General features: G+C 48.5%; 1 protein-coding gene across 1 annotated transcript in view; it reads right to left on the bottom strand.

Moving 5' to 3' along the window:
• Positions 1-21,281, bottom strand: part of ADGRE1 (adhesion G protein-coupled receptor E1) — a 38,350-nt gene extending 17,069 nt beyond the window's left edge. Inside the window, exons 1-10 of the mRNA XM_071219262.1 lie at positions 21,251-21,281; positions 15,857-16,003; positions 13,411-13,566; positions 13,171-13,290; positions 11,138-11,284; positions 8,826-8,975; positions 6,351-6,491; positions 6,121-6,267; positions 4,725-4,813; positions 1,554-1,637 (exon numbers count right to left, since the gene is read on the bottom strand). Of these exons, the coding sequence (XP_071075363.1) occupies positions 1,554-1,637; positions 4,725-4,813; positions 6,121-6,267; positions 6,351-6,491; positions 8,826-8,975; positions 11,138-11,284; positions 13,171-13,290; positions 13,411-13,566; positions 15,857-16,003; positions 21,251-21,281 (1,212 nt within the window). The remainder of the gene's footprint in view (positions 1-1,553; positions 1,638-4,724; positions 4,814-6,120; positions 6,268-6,350; positions 6,492-8,825; positions 8,976-11,137; positions 11,285-13,170; positions 13,291-13,410; positions 13,567-15,856; positions 16,004-21,250) is intronic.
• Positions 21,282-21,863: the final 582 nt, after the last annotated feature.

Here is a 21,863-nt window from a genome sequence, read left to right as displayed (position 1 = left end):
TTTGTGTTAAAATTAGAAGGCTTTGTCACCTTGGCACAATCAGGAAGGCTTTTGCTTGAAGGGTTTGGAAGGATTTGACACGTCTGAGAAGCTAACCAATCGCAGCGTGATTTCACTGCGAAAGCAGTTAGACTTGAGATTTTAACATAAACAATGTAAGGGGATGTGGCTGTTTATAAGCTGTGTTAAAAGCTTCAAAATCTCAATTATTGTATTTCGACATTTGACTAGATTTATGAATTCCTTAAGGACATAGTAACCTTGCCTTTTAGGTTGTAAATTTCCTCATTAGATTCTTGAAATTTGGGGGAAATAAGAGCATTTGTAAACACAGTATAAAATGTTTGAAGGAATTTTACCAAATTTGTAAAAATGGTTAATTATTTATACAAGTTTCATCTGAAACCCCTATACATGAATGTGCACTTAAGGAATAAGTATGTTATACTAATAAATGATTTTTTAATTCATCAAATTACAAATGGTATTCTTATCTTTGTGCAAAAACATTTATGAATGAAATAACAACATCTGTTAGTCCAACGTAAAGACTAAGAACAATTAGGTTTTCAGTCTACAATGGTAATGACCCAGAAATCCCAGTCCTAGCTACACCCGCTGGAGAAACGCCGACTCAGGCGCACAGGCGCGCAAACTGGGCGTGAGCGTTTATGGCCGCTCCACTAACAGCCGCTAAAAGCCGGGGTGCCAGTAAGGAAATAAAGAGATGCTGTTTAAGCGGAAACAATCCAAATATTCTTTAAAGATGAGCAAATAAACAATCTATGGTCCCCACACAGGGGAACCCTCTCCCAGCTGTGAAAAGGAGCGAGGCTCTGACACTCCCCGCAACGCGGACGGACCTTGAACACGCGGTGCTCAGTGAGAGGGGCCAGCAGAGAAGGCAGCCTGGGTGGGGGCGGGAGGGGGGCGAGGGTACTGTTTATGTGAGATGGCCAGGACAGGGAAACCCAGAGACAGGACGTCAATTAGTGGTTGCCAAGGACTAGGTGGGGTGGGGGCGGGAGAATGAGGGGAGATGCTTATGCAGTTGTTTTTTTTGTGGGGGGGGGGGTGGTAAGAATGTTCTGGAGCTACAGTAGTGATGGTTGCTCCATATCGTGACTGTACTAAATGTCACTAGTGGTTACCAAAACAGAACGTGGGGCTGTTGATAAGGCATTGTGCTAAATGAATTGCATTATATAACATTTAAAAAGACGCAACTACAATACAGAAGAGATCAGGGATTTGGAGGCTAGTGGAGGACAGACTATGTGACTACAAGGGGGAAGCCCAGGGGAGTTTCAGGGGGAAAGAGAACTGTTCAGTGTTCTGATCGTGGTGGTGGTTACACCAATTTACCCAGGTAGTGCTAAAACTTGTAAAATTGTACAGAAAAGGGCAACTGCTCTGTCTGCTCATTTTTAAAACCCTACAACTTTCATAAATTAAATGTGAACTCCCAACTCATTAACTTTAAAATGGACTTTCTGCACCCCAAGTGTCCCCTGAGATGGTCAAAACACAAACTACAAAGTCGTCATCATTACCTTCAGGGAAACGGCAGTGGTTTTGTTTGCACAGACCTCGTCCAGGACGCTGAAGGTGGCATTCATTAGCGTACAAAGTGACATCTGTGCAGAAGGAAGCACTCGTGAGCATTGATCTGCCCATCCCCCAAGCATTTGGGGGACCGCCTGGGCCGCCAAGCCCACTGTGGGGGTGGCCCTCAGTCCCTGAGGCACCAGGAGTCTCTAGAATTCTCAGGGAAATAAAAACGCACCATGTGACCAAAACTGGAACCAACCACAGCACCTTTCTCTTCTGCGCGTAAAATATCAAGGTGACAGCACAACTCCAGGGGGGTGAAAGGATGGGAGACGTGTGAAACAAATCAGTGTCGACATGCAACGCCACTCGGCCGTAACAGGAGCGAGCCTCTGACACTGCAGCGCAGAGGGGCCTTGAACACGTGGCGCTCAGCGAGAGACGCCAGACACAGAGGGACGTGCACACCGGGTGTGACTCCATGTGTGTGACCTGTCCGGAACAGGCACATCTATGCAGATGAAAGGAGATCAGTGTTCACCAGAGCTGGGGGAAGGAATGGAAAATAACTTAATAGGTACAGCGTTTCTCTCGAGGATGATGAGAGTGTCTTGGAGCTCGAAGCGGCGGTTGCACCCCATCATGCATGTACTAAATGCCCTAAATTGTTGTGAAAGTTTCCCTAAGCCCAGAGGCTGAAGAAAGAGGCTGGCAGGTTCCCAAAGGGCTTTGCCTCTCAGGGTGACCTTCACAGCCTGCACTTGGAGACAAAATGCCCCGGGAATGTTTTCCCAGGACGATGTCCATTCCCAAAGTGTTTTCCTGCAGTGGGGAAAGGAACACTAAATAGGGGAAGGCACCCTGTTTGGATGGATGATAAAACTTTTACTCATGCTGCCTTTCCCCCATACCCTTCCATGGCAACCAGGGTCCCCCAGACTTTCCCAGGTTGCTGTGTATGGGGGTGCACTCTGCATTCGCATCCACAAGGGCAATGTTCTTTTTGTTTTAGGGGGATAGATACATTGTGATTTCTATGTGAGGCCTCTGGTCACCCCCTATTGCCCTTACTTGTGGGCAACCTTGTCCCCACCCCTAGTCTCAGGCAACTGGGGGAACCAGCTGGTGAATTCAGTGGTGGACCAGGGCCAAGGGGAGAGGAAGAAATTGCTGGTCCTGGCCTAGCTCTTTCCACAGTCCCACCAGAACTGCATCAGGCCGTCTGTCTCATTCCACTCGTTACTAGACCACACCTCCTCTGTCTACATGTATCACAGATGGGCCCCTTATGTTTCGCTTTCCTTTTTGGGGTACAGGCACCCTTAAGTCTCCTTTTTAGTTACAAGGCAGACTCCATCTTGACCCTATTCAGTTTCAACTAACTTTGCTGTCAAATCCCCCACATTAGTCACCTTGCCCTATTATCAGACTTAAAGGGGAAGATAAAGGGCCATACCATTCTTTGGGGGCTGCCTGCAAAAAGTGATTGCTCCTACGAGCAGTAAATGCAGCTCCGTGGGTGCCTCAAACACCTGGGCATAGACAGCCTATCTCGTTCCTACTTCCCACAATGGGCTTCCAGGGACTGGCTTGTCCCGGTAGGTCTCCCTCATTTGGCCGGGCTCCCCGCATCCCATTATTATCCAGTCCGCTCAACAATGATCTCCCTGGCCTTAGTGCTGGGTGACTGCTGATATTATTCATTATTGGCCCATCGGGCTGGGAGAGAGAGATCCCATCAGCTCCTGTGTCCTAAAGCCTTACCATCCAAGTTGAAAGTTTTCTCACAGCTTTTGTTGAAATTTAGCCACAATATCTAGCAATTCAGCTGAGAAGTATTCTCTGATTGTTCAAGTTCCTTGTACAGGGCCCTTCCTTACCACAATGGGCCAGATGATGCTCAGCAAGCAAAGGCTCCATCCAGCCCAGCCAGTGTTTGCAGGGGCCCCCTACTCATACGTGGTGGCTACAAGCGTCCAACATAGGGGCCACCTTTCCCTACAAAGAGGCCAATGGCCAACCCAGGCTGACCCCCAAGAGGATTCTTTTCCCTTTCCCATTTCCCCATTCTCCTGGCTGGCTCGCCATTTCTTGGGAAAACCCCTGGGGCCAAGAGGCTGACAACCCCAGAATGACATCAGAGTTTATTAGGGGAACTAGTGGACAGAAGTAGCCCCTGTGGGTGGCAGCAAGATGGCAGATCTCAGCCCTGAAAAGGGACGGAGTTTGATGCTACAGCCTCCAAGAACACAGGTGGCTGGTAGCCGGTGGCACGTGTTGGTTAAACACTGTTTAGTACGACTTAATGGGCCCTCTCATCTATGCAAGAACACTCATTACAGGCAAAACAGGCCCACCCACCTGGTGTGAATTGCTGGTCAGATTCCTGGTACTTAACAATGGTCATGTTAAGTACCAGGAATCACTTTGTCTAACAATTACACTCTTTAAAAAGATTTAAATAGTAAATCTTTTACGTGTGTTTTACCATGGTTTAAAAAAACAACAGTGGCCCAAAGTGCATGGGAATTCCTAAGATAATGTCCAAGCTCATATTTAAAATAGTGACCTCAATTCCTGAAGACTTGACTCAATACAGTCACCTCATTAGAGAACCAGGACATCCACATCCCTCTTTGGCTGGCCTGGGGGTGTGTAACACCCATCCTATATCACACACATGCAGCCCCAACACTGTCGCTGGTAGTGAGCGTCCAACATCTTTTCTTCTTTTAGTAAAAGAATCACCAAGTTTTAAATAAGCAAAAGTCTTCCCTTCTCAGCTTTCCTTTTGGCTGTGTGACCATGTCACTACTTTCTGGCCAATGAGGTATAAGTAGAAGTGATACTGTGCCAAAGTCTTAAAGGAAAAGACAGTGCCTTTTACTTTCCCTTCTCCCCTGCCCACCAGTTGGAATGCAGCTGTAATGGCAGGAGCTGTAGCAACCATCTTGGGCCACAATGAGGGAGTCTTATGTTAATGATGGCAGAGCATTATGGAGCCATCATTTCAGCTCTCAGAAGCTTACATTCAGATTGTTACAAAGAGAGAAATAAAATTCTCTCTGTTTTAGGACACTGTTATTTTTACCTTTGTTAAAGGTGCAAACAATATCCTACATAACTGGCTTCTAGGAAAACCTCAACAGCTATGAACCTTCAAAAATACTTACATGTTCAGGCTCTACTGCTGCTCCCTCTTGACATAGCATGACGTGCTTATTGCTGGGTATCACATCTTCTTTACACTTGAAGGGAACCCCTGGGAAGAAAATAAAAGTAACCAAATCAAACTTAACCACAGCAAGATTTGATTGAAGGCAAGTCTGATTGCATCACCTGTGGCCTAAAATCCATCCATTGCCATATTATACAACAGTGGAAATAAACATACTATATACACTACAACATCAGGGACTCTGAGATGTTTTAGAAAGCTCCAACAAAACTAAGCAAGGTATTGTTTAGAGATACATACAAGGGAAGAAACACTTTTTTCTTGTTATTACTATTTTTTAATCTTCACCCAGGGATATGTTTATTGATTTTAGGGAGAGAGGAAGAAGAGAGAGAGAAACATCAATGTGAGAGAGAAACATCAATCAGTTGCCTCCCATATATGTCCCAACCCGGTATTGAACCTAAAACGTAGGTATGTGCCCTAACCAGGAATTGAACCCACAACCTTTTGGTGGACAGGATGATGTTCCAACTGACTGAGCCACCTGGCCAGGGCAGGGAGAAATATTTTTTTAAGTAGGGTAATTAAAAACACAAGTTCAAAGCGGTTCCCTCTGGTGCAGAGGCAGGAGGTGGAATGGGGAGGAAGCGTGCGGAACACACAAGGGCATTGATGATATTCTACTTCTTATGTTGGCAAGGGCCTCAGGTGAATCCATTTTATTACTGTACTTCATTGCTTCCACTGACATTGCCTGTATTTTAACGTCTCAAATAATCCATAATTTAAATTTTTTAAACCTTTATGGTTCCCCATTGTTCTTGGGAAAAAGACTCCAAAATTCTTTGCACAGCTCACAAGGTCCTACAGAATGTGACCTCTGCCCACCTTCTCAGATGCAACTAATGCCATTTCCCTTTGCCCATCTCTGTGGCAGCCTCGGGGCCTTTGCACATAATCTCCACTCTTCACCTAGATAATTCCTACTCTTCCTTCAAGCTCCAGCTTAAATGTCATTTTCCCAGAGTATATTAAATATCTCGCTAGTCACTCCAAAGTGTGCTAAGATTTTTCAGGGGTCACGCTCATTGTGACCCCTAAATGATTACATCTGTGCTCTCTGCTTCCTCCCCTAGACTACAGGCTACATTAGCTCAAGTTTCATGTCCACCATCTCCAGGACTGAGTTCTCAGTACCTAGAGCAGGGGCCTGTTTGATTCATTAGCTAATTAATAGGTGTCTCTAAAATAACTGATTGAATGAGTAAATGAGTGAATGAACAAAGAAAGAACACATAGATGAGGTAAAACTAAGAAAAGGATCTAGAGGTTGGGTAGAGTGAGCAAGACACAGATTCTATTGCCAAGACACACAAGGAGATAATTACGTTTGCAGCTGAAGTTGCCATATTTCCACGAGCCTTCTGGATTGGGACGAAAGCCCACACTGCAGCCACAGCTGTAGGAGCCCAGGGCATTGGTGCAGACAGAATTGGGGCCACATGGTGATGGGTCTGGGACACACTCATCAATATCTGCAAAGAACGTGAGACCATCAAACAACCGAAGGAACAAGGAGATACTTTTTTCCAGGGATGTCAGACAACCGTCCATTCACCTCTGCATTCCATCTCTTGCTCTGTGAAGTTCAGCTGTCCACTGCTTGGTGCAAAGCCAGGGTGACAGGTACAGAAGTAGCTCCCAAGGGTATTAGTGCACGATGAATTGGAAGGGCACGTATCCAGGCACTCATCAATATCTGTGTAGGAGAGAATGGGTGGGCGTGAGGCAAAGCTGGCCAACGAGCCAGCAAAAGTCTTGCTTCCCCTTCTGAAGCACAGAGTCGCCCTCTAAACAATGGCAGCCCAACCAGGACTAATTTCCCAGAACCCTCTGCATCTAGGTTGGGCCCTGTTGTAACCCACCCCACCATTCTTTACATTGTTTCTGTAAATGATGACTTGTTAACTAATATGTTAAGTGCAGACTAACAGCCTGTTTGCTTAAGAATTCTAGGAACTAATTTCAAAAGCAGCAGACTCCAACCCCCAGACATTCCGTCTCGACCAGTCACCTGAACAGACAGTGCTGACGTGCAGGTAGTCCCCACAAGGAAGAACTCTCTGCCCCCTTCCAATTCCTTTGTTCTGTTTGTTTTCCTTCCTCGTCCCTCCTTATGAAAACACCTGCCTGCGTCCAGTTGTTAAGATGGTCTTTGGGACGTTAGTCCACCATCTTCTCAGGCTGCCACCTGCTTTCCTGTTACCAACCCTTGTCTCTTGTTTATTGGCTTTCAAGTGGCAGGCAGCCGAGCCTGGGTTGGGTATCAATGTGACTAGTCCTCACTTATGTAATGTGAAAGGGCAAGGCATTTGTCACTTCTGGGCCAATGTGGCCAAGAAGAGGGTGTTCCTTCTCTCTCTTGACCTGCTAATAGCTGGGACCAGGGATTCCAAGGTTTTGAGGGATAGAAGAACCAAGAGACGCAAGGAGGCTGGACCCCTATTATCACCTTGAGGAGGGCGCTGCCATTGGCCCGGCGTATCCACATTGTATTGTTATGAGAGTAAAAAATTGCTAATATGTTAAGCTTGTTGCTCTCAGCTGGGGGCACTGTGCCTCCCCAGGGAACACTGGGCAATGTCTGGAGACACTTTTGTTTGTCACGATTGGGAGAGGGGGTGCTATGGCAATCTAGTAGGTAGAGGCTAAAGGCCCTGCCAACCACCCTACCATGTACAGGACAGCACCCCAAAACCAAGAACTATCAAGCCCAAGATGCCAGTAGGGCAAGGGTTGAGAAACCCCAGCCTAACAAATACAGTGATGTCAGGTCATGGTGGCAATGCAGGGACACCTCTCCTTCTGACAGTTTCTGAACCACAGAGGTTGTATATGCAATTGGGTGCCCTAGAAAAAATAATTAGGAGGGAGGTAACAAAACCTTTCCTATTTCTCTATCAACTCACGAAACACGAAGAGTTAACAGGCAGCACCTACTCGTCACTTAAGCAGGTACCTGATACACCGCACTGGGCACTGCCGTGGAGCCTCGGGACAAGACGCCCTCGTGACGCGAATGTAGATTAACCTGGAGTCATCACAGGGCGTGACAATGGCCCCTAGCGGCAAGACATGGGGAAGTGTTTCCCCTTGGCATCGTAGAAAACATGTCTAACCAAGGAGCAAGCTCCCCATTCCCAGACGTATTTAAGCACTGATCAGGCAAGCTCTTGTCAGAAATAGCAGAGATGGAATTCATTGTTCGCATATGTGGCTAGACCAGGTGCATGAGTTTCAAAACTTTTTGGCCAAGAAAACCTTTGTTCATGTGCAGTGAAACCTGAATAGGTAAGACAAATGAAAGAGGTGGCAGTGTGGCTGAAATGGGGGTGGAGGTTCATAGTTCTGCTTCCTGCCCTTGACGGGGATCCTGAATCACTTCCCGGAAGCCATTACCGCTGTGTTAGTGATCTCTCTAAGGTCCCTTCAACTGCATTGCTCTACTGTTCTGCTTCTGACGTCAGCAGCTAGTGTAGATCAGTAGGAAGAAATGGCCGTTGCTGATGAAATGAAGCGTGGATTTCCCCTGGGGGCTGAGGAATATAAGTGTGTTCTGCAGTGTAGCAGACACCCTGAGGATGGCCTCCATCAGTGCTCCCCCTCCCTGTGCACACACACCTCCCCAGCAAGATGGGGAGTTTATCTCTCCTTCTTCCAAATCTACGCGGGCCCTGTGACTGCGACCAGTAGAATGTGGTAGAAGATTGCCAAGCACAGGCTATGAAGACTGGCATTTCTGCTTTCTGCCTCTTTAAACTTTTCTTCTTGGAAACCAACTGTCCAGCTATGAGGAAGTCTGATGAGATGTGTGGAAACTCCCCCAATGAAAATTTGGGGTCCCAGCCACAGACCAGTACCAACTACCAGCCACATAAACAAGGCCTTTTCAGGCCTGCCAGCCACCTTGGTGCCCCAGAAAACCCACATGGTCAACCTGTAAAATCGTGAGCAAAAACGAAAGGTTGTTGTTTTACGTTTCAGGGTCATGTGACATCCATTGAGAAGTCCTCCCCATGGCTGACAGAATTACCTTCACATTGGAAAACCTCTGGGTGCTTGGGGGTCCAAACACCAAGTGAAAGGAACCCAGGAAGGCAGGAGCAACTGTATTCTCCTAGGATGTTGGTGCAGACAGTACTGGGACCACAGAGAGTTGAGTTTCTGGAACATTCATCCACATCTAAGCAGAAAATTGGTCTAAGTCATAAGGATGAAGGATGCTGAGGTTGAAACAGCAGTGCACAGCCCACCAGGGAAAAAGCCAAGGGGTCTCCCTGACCCCGTCTCACTTCAGGGGGAGGAAGACCCCTGTCTTCTTACACGCACTTTCATCGCTATGGAGAGGAAGCATCGAGAGGCATGTCTATGACCCACGTGAACTGAAGAGGCTTCCCGCACATGGCTCAGGGTAAAACCCAAACTCCGCATTAGAACGTGCGAGACCCTGAAAGTCTGCTCCCAGCTCAGCCCCCATCCCTCATCTTCTGCTTCTAATCCCCGAATAACTCGTGATCCAGATTCATTGATTACCTGCAGGTACATGAGGGCTCTTCGCTCTCACCGGTGTCCGTCCCCTCCGCCTCAAACTCATTTATTCCCTTCTTTCCCTGGTGAGTGTCAATTCCTCTCCGAGGAATCACTACTTTATTATTATTAATAATAATAACAACAACTTAGCTATATCAGAGTACAGGGCTGGAGGGCATGGACATCTTGGGTTCAAAGCCTGGCTCTGTCCCTCACAAGCTGTGTGTTACTGGGCGCTATGGACTGAATTACGTTCCCCCAAATTCGTGCATTGAAGCATTGACCCTCAGTGGGATGGCATTTGGACATGACCCTTTGGAACATAATCAGGTTTAGGTGAGGTCATAGGGGTGAGGCCTCATGATGAGGTTAGTGCCCTTACAAGAAGGGGAGGAGACACAGGCTCTTTCTCTCTCTGCCCATGAGGTCACAGCAAGAAGGCAGTCATCTGCAAGCCAGAAAGAGAGTCCTCACCAGAACCTGGCCACACTGGCACCCTGACCTAGACGCCCAGTGTCCAGAATCGCGAGAAGTAATGTCTGCTGTTTAAGCCCCAGCCTGCAGTATTTTGTTGTGGTAGCCTGAGCTGACCAGTGCACTGGACAAGAGAATTTATCTGCGTGTATCTGTGTGACAGAATTTATCTGTCAAGTGGGAAAAATAACAGAACCCACCCCATGAGGACTAGGTAAGCATGTGTTAACTGAAATAAAAAATGAACTAACATGTTGAGCTTTCTTTGTGGCAGGCACTGAAGTAGACCCTCTACATGTGTCAGATCAGTGAATGCTCAGGGCAGCCCTGTGAGGTGAACATTAATGTTATTTCCATTTTTTGGAAAAGAAAACTGAGGCTTCACAATTGTGCAGCATCGCAGAGCTGGTGAAAGGCACAACAAGGATTTAATCCAGGTTCTGTCTAGCACTGAAATTTTTAGATGACAGCCTCCTAGGGTGTCTTGAGGCCCAGAGTCTGGAAATACGGAGACAGACTCGATGTCTGCTCCATGCCGCTCCCACCTGAGTTGCCAGAGTTCGCAGCCTGATTTGGAGGCAGAATGGCATGGTGGTTGGGAGCGTGGATGTGACGTCCCACCTAGGCTCAGTTCAGATGCTGCCTCTCCTACCTCTGTCTCTTTGACCTTGGGAGAGTGGCTCCACCACCATGAAGGCTATGTTTCCTTGTCTTTAATATGGCTATAAAATATCCCCAATAATACCAGGTTGTAGGGAGGACCATAGGAAGTGACATATGGAAGAGCCTAGCACCTTGGCTGAGATCCTGCCTCCAGGCCTTTGTACCTGCTGTTCCCTCCTCCTGGAACACCCTTCCTGAGATACCCAATATCTCACTCCCTGGATTCCTACAGATCTTTCTCAAATACCAGCTTCTCGGTGTGGCCTTTGCTCTATTAAAATTAGAAACCCACTCCAGCACTCTTTGTGCCTTCCCTGCCTTGTTTGTCTTCATCTCCATGAACTATCCCGGGCACACAATACATCCATGCACTTACTTTCTTTGTTATCTGCCTCCCCCCATACTTGATTATAAGTTACAGGAGAACAAATATTTCTGCCTATGTTTATCACCACTGTGCCCACCATCCCTAGAATAGTGCCTTGCATATAGCAGGTGCTCCAGAAGTATTTGTTGAATGAGTGCATGAATGAATGAAAGAGTGAATGAGTGATTATTGGCTTCAGCTTTGCAGATGAGGCTTTGGACTCAGCCAAGACCCACCCTGACTCCTGCCCCAGTACTGCTGCCTTTGCAGACAGGCTTGGACCTGACTCCACAAGAGGCCCCTTCACCTACCTTCACATGTCCCTCCGGGGACATGGAAACTCATGTTTCCACTGCTGGATTCAAAGCCTGGGTTGCAGACACAAGAGTAGCTTCCAAAACTGTTGTGGCAGGTTGCATGCTCCGCGCAAGCTCTGGGATCGGCACACTCATCCACCTCTGTTGAGTGGAAATGAAAACCCAGGTGTAGGCAGGTGAGGAAGCGAGGACAGGAGACTGCGAGCAGGAGATCCACTGTACATGTTCCTAACTGGGAACACAGTGCTGCTGCTCCCCAGTACCTGTGTTCCCCCTTCTTCCTATCTTCCAGGGAGAATAAATTTTGGGCAACGGTGTGTAAACAAAGGGTGGCAAATAGTTTCAAAACATAATGGTCATAAGTTACAGAGATGCTGATGGTCTTTCACGGCGCCCTGCATCCACACCCTGGGAGGCGGTGTGCAGTGTTCCATGGCTCCATCACTCCTCTCTAAGAGGGGGACTTGCTTCCCCGCCCCTCGAATCTAGCTGACCCCACAACTTGCATTGGCCAATAGAATGGAGCGAATGTGATACAGTGCCAGTTCCAAACTTAGACCTCTAGAGGGTTGTTTGCTTCTGCTCATTCTTGGGGCTTCTACCATAGGAACAAGCCCTAGACTGGCCTTATGAAGAATGAAAGACAAAGTGGAAGAGAGATGGATCGCCTCAGACATGTGGATCTTGGTTGGGCTAACCAAGATCAGCAAAGCTGACCTCCAGCTGACCACAGCCTCACGAACAAGCCCAGCTGAGACCCAAAGGACTGTCCCCAACACCCAACTTCAACTGTCATCTGAAGTTTGGGTCTCCCTAGGACAGAATGTCTCTACCCAGAACTACTGACATTTGAAATGGGATCATTTTTGTGTAGATGTAGTGTGAACAAAACCAACTCCATCTTGGTGTCCCGATCTCCTTTCATACTGTGACCAGCCTCACCGCCTTAGCAAGCAGGTCAAAGCCTTCTAGTTGATACTTATCTGTGTTCCTTGAAATATAGCCATAAATATTTTTTAATCCTCATCTAAGGATATGTTTATTGATTTTTTAGAGAGAGAGGGAAGGGGAGAGAGAGACATCGATGTGAGAGAGAGACATCAATTGGTTGTCTCTCATACATGCCTCTACTGGAGACTGAACCCAAAATTTAGATGTGTGCCCTGACCAGAGATTGAGCCCACAGCTGTCTGATGTACAGGACCATGCTTCAGCCAACTCAGCCACCCAGCCAGGGTGCCATAAATATTTTTTTAGTAATGACTGGGATGCCAGGACAACCACGACAAATATCAAACTGGAGATAATATTGATTACAGGCAACCATCCATCACAAGACCTCCAGGAGGTGTGGCCCCTGGCACTACTGCATTCTTTGTCCCTTTCTCTTATCAGTCACTAGCACCCGAGTTACACTATGAAAAAGCACAGTAACAGGGGTCTGGTAGCAGAGAATAATCTGCACAGACAGCTGGACTGTCTGTTCTGCTCTGACCCAGTCTCCCTGTAAGTATGATCAATTCTGTTATAGTCCATGGAGTTACCTGCTTCATTCTTCAGTCTGAAGTTAATGTCTCATTATGGTGGCCAGTACACCTGGGCCCACCCTCAGATGATTTTTGACTGTGGGAGGGTGTCCCGTGCACTGGATTATTTAGCAGCATCTCTTGCCTCTACCCACTAGATGGCAGTAGCACATACAACCCCACCACCACCCCCACTTCTGAAAATCAAAAATGTCTCCGGACATGGCCAATGTCCTCTGAAAGATCACTCTAGGGACACAGCTCCCTGTACTCTCAAGTACTTCCTGACCTCACTGCTTAACTCATAGTAGGAACTTAACAGGAGTCCAAATCCCAGTTCTTCCACTTCAGCAGGTGTGTGTTCTTGAGCAAGTGACTTCACCTCTCAGAGCCTCAGTTCCCCCGTTCCTAAAACGAGGTTCATCATCCCTGTCTCGTAAGATCACTAAGTGAGGCGATTCTTCATTAAGTAGTAAATGAGGAAGAGCAGGTCCTCCCTACCTTCACAGCGGGAGTTGTTAGAGGTGAATCCTTCTTGGCAGTGGCAACTGTAGCTTCCCAAAGAGTTGGCACACTCAGAATGCTCTGGGCAGACTCCACTGACGAGGCATTCATTGATGTCTGTGGAGCGGCAGAAGAGAGTGGGCAGGCAAAAGACTGGCTGTGTAAGGTTGGAAACACAGGTGCCCAACTCAGTGGCAGCTGTCAACCAAAGACCCCCGCAGAGCCCGGGAGCATTACCTGCACAGGAGAAATGGCCTGGCTTTGCCGGGACCCAGTTATCTCCGGTGGGAGAAGAGAAACCAGGCAGGCAGCTGCACTTGTACCTCCCAGGCATGTTTTTGCAGACTGAGTTAGGACCACATGGTGAGGGGCTTGGAGAACATTCATCTACATCTAGACAGAGGAAGAATCGGAGTTACAAATTTGTCTCATTTTATATAAAAGGCTGTATTTTCCAAAGATGGTCGTAACACCTTCCACTCCTTATGCCCCTCATTCAATGTAAATTTGATGTTCCTCCCACCAAGCAGCAGGTCTATGTTCCCTCCCCTTGAACCTGAGCGTGCTCGTGACTATGGTGGGAGTGGCACTAGGTCGTACAAAATCATTCATTGTTCTCTTGAGATGCTCTTTCTTAGAACTCGGCCACCATACCATGAGGAAGGCCAACCAGCCGTGACAAAGCGGCCCGCGTGGAGAGGAACCGAGATGCCCAGCCCACAGGCCTGGTGGAGCAGCCAGTCGACAGCCAGCACCCATTTGCAGCCATGCGAGTAGGTTTGTTCAAAGCGGATCTTCTAACTGCCTAAGACACAAGGACTGACTCAGCTGACACCGCGTGGAACGGAGACAAGCTGTCCTCGCCACACCCAGCCCGAACCGTAGATTCATTCATGAGCAAAATACATGATTGTTATTGTTTTATGCACTAAGTTTGCAGTGATCTGTTACCCAGTCAAGAACAACTTGCCAAGACACCTCTAGAAATTTACTCACTGAAGCACCCATAAAATTATACAGTCATGGTACCATAGGGTGGCCCACCCCAAGTTTCCTTCATCCCTGCTCCATCAAACCACCCTCAATAAACACTCGCTATGCGCCTGTCATGCAAATAAAACTTTGAGGCAGGTCTCCTACAGCTCTCTCCTGGCTAACTGTACCTCTCCTAAAGAGAAACCTGGAGCTCTACTGTCCACCAAGATGAGACCACAAGGATATGGATCTCAGCTTTGCTTGAAGTTGTAAAACGTTAGAAACAACCTAAGTGACTGTCAGTAACAGGATGATAAATCTGGAGTTAACACAAAGAATGAAGTAACATGTTCTTTCATTGACAAAATTCTATTGAATTCTCACAAAGTATCAGGCGCTGTGCTGGGGATCAGAGACATAAAGTGGACAAAATCCTGGCTGTAGTTCTCATCATGTCTGGATGAGGAATGCTGCTTTCACTTCAAATTTGAAAACCAGGGCCCACCAGCACTACTGAGCTCACCAAATAGCCCATGAACTGTAGCTCAGAGAAGGGTGTTTGGGGATCCCGGGGAGCTACATTCCTCTAATGAGAGGAATGAGTTATCTTACTCAGCCAACTCCAGCCCGTGGGTCAAATCTGGCCCTCTGCTTGTTTGTGTAAATGAAGTTGTATTGGGACACAGTCACATCCATTCACTTATGTCTTATTTACGGCTGCTTTTGCAATGCAGCTGGAGTATTGAGTAGGCATGACAGAGATCGTGCAGCCTGCAACCTTCAAGATATTTACTATCTGGGCCCTGACAGAAAAAGTTTGCAAACCCCTGATCTCATTCAAAAGCACAGGAACATCTATATTGTCAAGAGGAGAATTGGGGTCTAAATATAAGAAATGCAGACAAAGAACTTAGCTCATTCTGGGAATTACTTGAGTTTATATTACTTATGTTAATAGTAGCTCTTGGGACTGTGTATGTGCCTATGCACACCCTAGCACACTGCAAACATTATTGCATTTAATCTTCCCAACCCCCCTTGGAGATAGATGCTCCTAAACACCCATTTTACAGGTAGAAACACTGAGACTTAGAGAAACTAAATACATTTTCCCAACATCTCACAACTAGAGTGTGGCAAATAGGTAATGTGGTTGACAGGCCACCATGAAAGTCAGAAAGACCTGGGTTTGAATTCCAGCTCGACTACATGACCCTACACAAGTCGTTTCAGCTCTTCAAGCCTCAGTGTCCTCATCTGCCCAGTGGAGAAGCATCCCACTGCTACAATTGATTCCACAGTGAAATGTACCTAAAGCCCTTCATACAGAGCCTGGCACCCAATAAACGTTAAAAAATCTTATTTTCTGCATGGAGAGGCAGGAGAAGGATCTCAGAATAAAATCAGTGGTCACTTCTGAATATTGATAAATAGCATCATCTTTATTTCTATTTTCACTACAATGCTAGTCTCTAGTCATTGGAAATTTTAGTGACTAGGCATCATTTTTATAATAGAAATAAAGAGAAAGATAAAAGGAGGAAGGGGAGATGGGGGAGAAAGAAGGAAGGGAGGAAGGAAGGAAGGACAGACAAGAGGAAGGAGGGAGAGAATAAGTTTGGGGGAAAGAAACAGAGTACCTACATCTGCCAGCTTCCGCCTAATTTTCTACTGAACGCTGGAGGATGTCGAGGGTGCGTGGACTCACCTTTGCATTCCACTCCTGGGCCTCTGAACTGTGTCACTCCATTGCTGGACAGGAAGCCTCGTTTACAAGCGCAGTAGTAACTTCCCACAGTGTTGGTGCAGGTGGCGTACGCTGGGCACGTGGTGGTGTCCGCACACTCATTCACATCTAGGCAGCGTGGAAGGAAGAGCTTGGGTTAGAGCGCCAGAGCGGGGCTGCAAGGAAAGCCAGCGTGAGGCCATGAAGGTTACTGTTGTGGTTTGAACTGTCTCCCCCGTAAAGACACATTGAAGTCCTAAACCTTGGCCCCTGAGAATGTGACCTTATTTGGAAATAGGGTCTTTGCAGATGTCATTAAGATGTAAGTTAAGATGAGATCATACTGGAGTAGGAATGGTCCCTTAATCTGACATGACTGATGTCCTTGAAGAAGTGGAGGGAAGTGCAAAGACATAGGGAGAGGACCATGTGACAACAGAGGCAGAGATTGGAGTGATGTGTCTACAGGCCAAGGACCACTGGCAACGCCGGAAGCCGGGAGAGGGGAGGGAACAGATGCTCCCCCTGGAGCCGTCAGAAGAAGTATATACCTGGATTTGGGACTTCTGGCCTCCAGAACTGTGAGACAATAAACCTCTGTTCTGTTATGACAGCCCTGGGAAACCGATACAGCCACAGAGGGTGCTCGTTAAGACCCGAAGACCCTTAACCCTTCGTTCTCAAAGTGAGGCCCGTGAGCCAGCGGCACCAGGAGGAAGTTCGATGGAAGCAAAGTCTCAGGCCCTCCCCAGATCTGCTGAATCAGAACCTGCATTTGAACAGGATCCTCAGGTGATCTGTGGGCCCATGCCAGTGTGAGGTGCACCGACCCTTGCTGCTGAGTTGTGTGCTGCAGATCAGCAGCCTCTGCCCCCCGGGATCCCCAGGAGAGCTTGGAATGTCAGGTGTTGATTCAACAGGTCTGGGGAGGGGCCTGAGATACACCCCAGCCAATCCAGCCCTGGGACAAGTGATTCACCTCTCTGTACCTCAGTTTCCCTGTTTCGCCCCCACCCTCATGTCCAGTGAGTGAGTCCCTCCTCCACTGGTTCTTTCTCCCAAATATCATTCTACATCTACCTGCTTCTCCCCATCTCCACGGCTATGCTCGGTGAAGAGCTTCCTCTGGGCTGTCCAGGCGGTCCTACATTCCCCTCCAACCCCCGTCCCCTGCAGTCATCTCTATGTGCAAATCTGACCACACACCTCACCCTCCCTACACCCTGGCAGCTGCAGTCAGAATTAAAATCCAAATTACTTAACATGACCCAAAAAGCTCCCAGGGACCAGTCACCAACACGTCTTTAAGCCCCATCTCATGTCAGTCTCTATTTCTAGCCTCTCCACCACAGGGCCTTTGCGTGTGCTGTTCCCTTGGACAAAGCCACAGGAAGGGGCAGGCACCAGGTGCTGAGGAAGACACTCGTTTGACACCATCGTTCCTATGATCAGCAGAAGAATGGCTCTTGCACAGATGAGCACATCCCAATCCCTGGACCCGGTGGCTATGTTACACTTCACAAAAAGGGGGAATTAAGGTCGCACATGGAATGCAGATTGCTGCTCAGCTGACCTTGGGATGGACAGGTCATCCTGGGTTATTGAGGAGGAGCCACTGTAATCACAGTGTCTTTGTAAGTGAAAGATGAAGACGAGGAAGGCAGAGTCAAAGTGACACAATGAGACAAAGCCTTGACCGGCCATCGCTGGCCGTGAAGATGGAGGAAGGGGACACAAGCCCAGGGATACAGCTGACCTCTAGCAGCTGGAAAAGGCAAGAGATTCTCCCCCAGAACCTCCAGAAGGGAATGCAGACCCACCGACACTCTCAGCCCAAAGAGACTCATTTTGGGCTTCTGATCTCCAGAACTGTGAGATGATGTTTCTGTTGCTTTAAGCCACCAAGTTTGCGGTCCTTTGTTACAGCAGCAATAGGAAACTGATACAGTTCCCATGTATTGTGCGGATGTGGAAGGCAGGCTCAGAGAAGCTAAATGACTTGCCCCGGGACGCACAGCTGGCAAGCAGCCACGCCAGGCCTGTCAAACCCCAAGTGCGTGATTGTCACTGCTGCTGCACAGAGGAGGTGGGCCTCCCTGGAAATGGAACAAATTGTCATGCAGTCTCTAAGGTAATTCTATAGAAAGACGATTAGAATTGGTTGGACTGTGAGCTCCCAGAAGGCAGTCATTTGTGTCAGTCTTATTTATTGCCGTGTCCTGAGTGTGGAGAATGGTGCCCGGTGCACGGTCGTTGCTCACACATAACGACCTTACTGGGAAGCTCACATCTAAGCAAAGCCCTGAGCAAGGTGAGAGAGCGAGCTGGGAAGTTACTTAAGGCAGAGGAAACAGCAAAGGCAAAGGTGCTGAGGCAGGACAATGCCTGGTGATTTCATGGTATTATGAGGGTGGGGTGTGGTTGGAGCCAAGTGGGCGAGGGAAGCATCAGAGGAGGTGACACAGCCAGGTCACATAGAAGCTGCTAAACCATTGCAAGGCTTCAGGTTTTTATCAGAGAGAGAGAGAGAGAAAGAGAGAGAGAGAGAGATGGGAGCCATGGGAGGGTTTAGCGCAGAGGAGGGGCCCAGCATGACTCAGGTTTTACATGATCTCTGGCCGCTGGTGGGAAAGAGGTGCTGTGGAGGGCCAGGGCGGGATGGTGAGGCAGGAGGTGTCTGCACTTGTCCAGGGGAGCGATGACGGTGGATCCTACCAAGGTGAGTGCAGTGGAAAGCATGAGATTCTAGACTTATTCTGAAGGTAACGCCAACAGGATTTGCCAATGGACCGAAGTGGGTACAAAAGAGAGGAGCCAACGATATGGCCAACGTCGGCCGGTAGGATGGGGTATCGTGGGGAAACGACAGAAGCATAGTGGATGAATTAGCGTGATCAGGTCCCTGAGCACCAGGTTTTTCTGACTCCTACAGCCATCTGGTTTATTTCCCTTCCCTGCACTCAGATGGTATCTTTCTTCTTGCTTCCAGCTTCCTCTTTCATCTGCAGAGCCAACCTTTCTCTTTGCAGACTTCCTGCACATCACCATTTGCGGTCTCCCCACACTAAGCTTCCCAAAGCTTTCTTCCTCTCGCTCTGTCTGCCACAGCTCAAGTCCACCCCCAGCTGGAACAACAGCCCAGTCCCCTGTGCCTGAGCACCTGTCGACCTCTCCAGGCAGCTCCTGCCCTGTTCCATCAGTGATGCTCACCTTCACTCGGCTCCCCAAACCCTTTCCTGTCTCAAGACCTTTGCACCTCACCCTAGGGGTCTTGGAACTTGCCAGCCTCTGTAATTATGTGAACCAACTCCTTATAATATATCCCTATATATATGAACACATACATAGAGATATATAGGTGTCCATTACAAACAACTACTCCATGCCAGGACTCTTCTAGGCATGGTAGATTCAGCAGTGGAACAGGACACACAGAATTAGCAGCCTTCACAGAGCTGACAAACTGAAGAGGTGAGGGATACAGTGTCAAAAATAGAGTAGTCACTAAGAAGATGACACATGAGCTGAAACGTAACGAAGGTGATGGAGGGAGCCACAATTCTACACAGGGCAAGAGCATTCCAGGCAAAAGGCCCAGCATGTGCAAAAGTCCTGGGGCAGGACTGTGCCTGGCCTATTGGAGGAACAGCAGGGAGGCCCGTGTGGCTGTGACAGAGTGTGACTCAGGGGAAGAGAGGGAGAAGTGAGGGTGGAGAGGGGACTGGGCAGGTCATGCAGCATCTTGTGGGCCACAGAAAGAACTTTGGCTTCTACCCTGAGGGAGGTGGGAGCCTGGGTAAAGGAGGGCTCTGGGTAAAGGAGGAACAAGACCAATTCAGGTGCTCACAGGTGCCATCTAGCCACTTTGGCCTGGAGACCAGGCCAAAGGCCACTTGAACTGTACATCCAAGACACACATGTGCTGCCCAGTCGTGAGTAGAACTTCACAGTGGCCACTCAGTTAACCGAAGCAAAAAAGCCAGTCCCAGAGAGGCAAAGAGAGTGTTAACATATAACTACAACTCCCATTTCATAGGTCGGCGCCACGCCTTTTCTACAGTCCCTGCAGCAACACTTCAAGGTCAGGCAACCAGCTCATCCTGGTTTGCCCAGGACTTTCCTGGTGTTGGCACTCAAACTCCAGCCTCTGGGGTTCCCACCCCACCCTCGCAGTCTGGGGCAAGTCAGGGTTGTCAGTCAGTCTACTACTGGTGCTCACTATTGACTACATTTTATAGACGTCGAAAGGGATGCCCAAGAGCACTTCAAGCTGCCCCAGGCCACACCACAGGTCAGAATGGAAGACAAGAACACAGTGGGATGAACTAATGCTGGGAAGGAATCCAGGAGACTGGTCGTGATCCTGGCTGTGCCCCCTCGCTGGCTACCAGCTTTGGTTCATCGGCAGCCCAGCCTATACGAACCGCATAATTTATATTTATCTGAGGAGGATAAGAGAGGGAAAGGAGAGGAGGGGGAGAAGGAGAAGGAGAGGCAAGAGGTGGGGAAGAGGGAGTAGGGGAGGGGCTAATTTAATGGAGCACTTAACTACATTCCAAGCACAATTCTCAGCACTGCCTCTAACTTACCTTCTTTCATCCTCAACAAAACCCTGTGGGATTAGCTCCTCTGACCTCCACTTTCATGGGGTGATGTCCCTGGAATTCATTCAAATACTGGAGGTCCCCATGGCAATGAGCATCGGAACCGAGATTCCAACCCAGGAGGTGTGACTCCAGAGCCCTCCTCTTAACAATGTCACATGGAGCTGAATCCATCCCTTTACATGGGCCCATCACAATACCCGTTAATCAGATGATGAAACTGAGAGGCAGAGGCACCTGCCCAAGGGCCAGCTGCCTTCAGTCAGGAGGTGTCTCTTACCAAAGTCCGCTTGTGTTGAGCAGTGCTGCCAACCTGCAAAGACAAGAGCAGTCATTAGATGCTTCTGAGATCTGGCCAGGACCCACCCTATCACCCAGCCAGTCCTCATATTTCCCTAAGTGCCAATGATTCCATGGCAAGTGATGAAAGCAGGAGTGGGCGTGTGATGAGGGAAATGCAGTGTCTTCCTGGAGAGCTACCTGCATCAGCTCGCGAGTTCTTTCTGCTTTACCAGGTCGGGAGAGCTGGGCTGGTAGCCTCTCCTGGCACCACCCTCCACCCACTTCACCCGGTGGGCACAGCCATCCCCCAGCGGTTTCACCGGCGTAGAAGCAATGGCTGACAGAGGCAGGGGTACAGCCTGGACCCCTTCCCTCTTGCAGGTTACCTTCCTGGTGCAACATGCTCCCCAGGGCTCCCTGTGGGACCAGGCTGTGGCTGAGCCTACCCTGGAACACCTTCAGAGTTCTGCAGAAACTGACTTACACTCACCCCAGAAGAGGAGCAGGATGAAAGTCCACATCGTGCTGTGTCTCCACTCACAGAGGAGAGCCCTTTCTGCATCCTCGGGTTTTCCAATAAAACCGAGCGGGGAGGAGGCGGAGCCAGAGTTGCTCAATTGCTATGAGAGCACCAGAGACCTTTTTGCTGAGTTGCTGCCACTCATGAGCACAGTGTGGCAAAACTCCCAATTTTCTCCTTTCTCCACAGTGAAGAGAGGTTGGTCTGGCTGGTGGGTCACTATGGTCTCACTCTCCCTCTTTCTCCCTCCCACCCACCTGTTCTTTTTTCCTTTCCAACCAACATCTGCCTCCCATCTCTTATCTGCTTGTTTTATTGCAGCTGATACTAAATGAGCTTTTGCCACCTACCCCCAAAGAAGCAAGCCCCAAGCTTGAGGGCCTCTTCACACCCTGACCCATAAAATCAAGCATCTCCCGCCCTGGCCGAGTGGCTCAGGTGGTTGGGGTGCCATCCTATACACCAAAAGTTTGCAGGTTCAATCCCCAGCCAGGGTACATATGGGATGCAACTGATCAATGTTTCTCTCTCTCTCTCAAATCAATAAACATATCCTTGGGTGAGGATTTAAAAAAAAACTCAG

The sequence above is a fragment of the Desmodus rotundus genome, chromosome 9, assembly GCF_022682495.2.
Source record: "Desmodus rotundus isolate HL8 chromosome 9, HLdesRot8A.1, whole genome shotgun sequence".
NCBI classification, from domain to species: Eukaryota; Metazoa; Chordata; class Mammalia; order Chiroptera; family Phyllostomidae; genus Desmodus; species Desmodus rotundus.
This window is presented reverse-complemented; position numbering and strand designations above follow the sequence as displayed.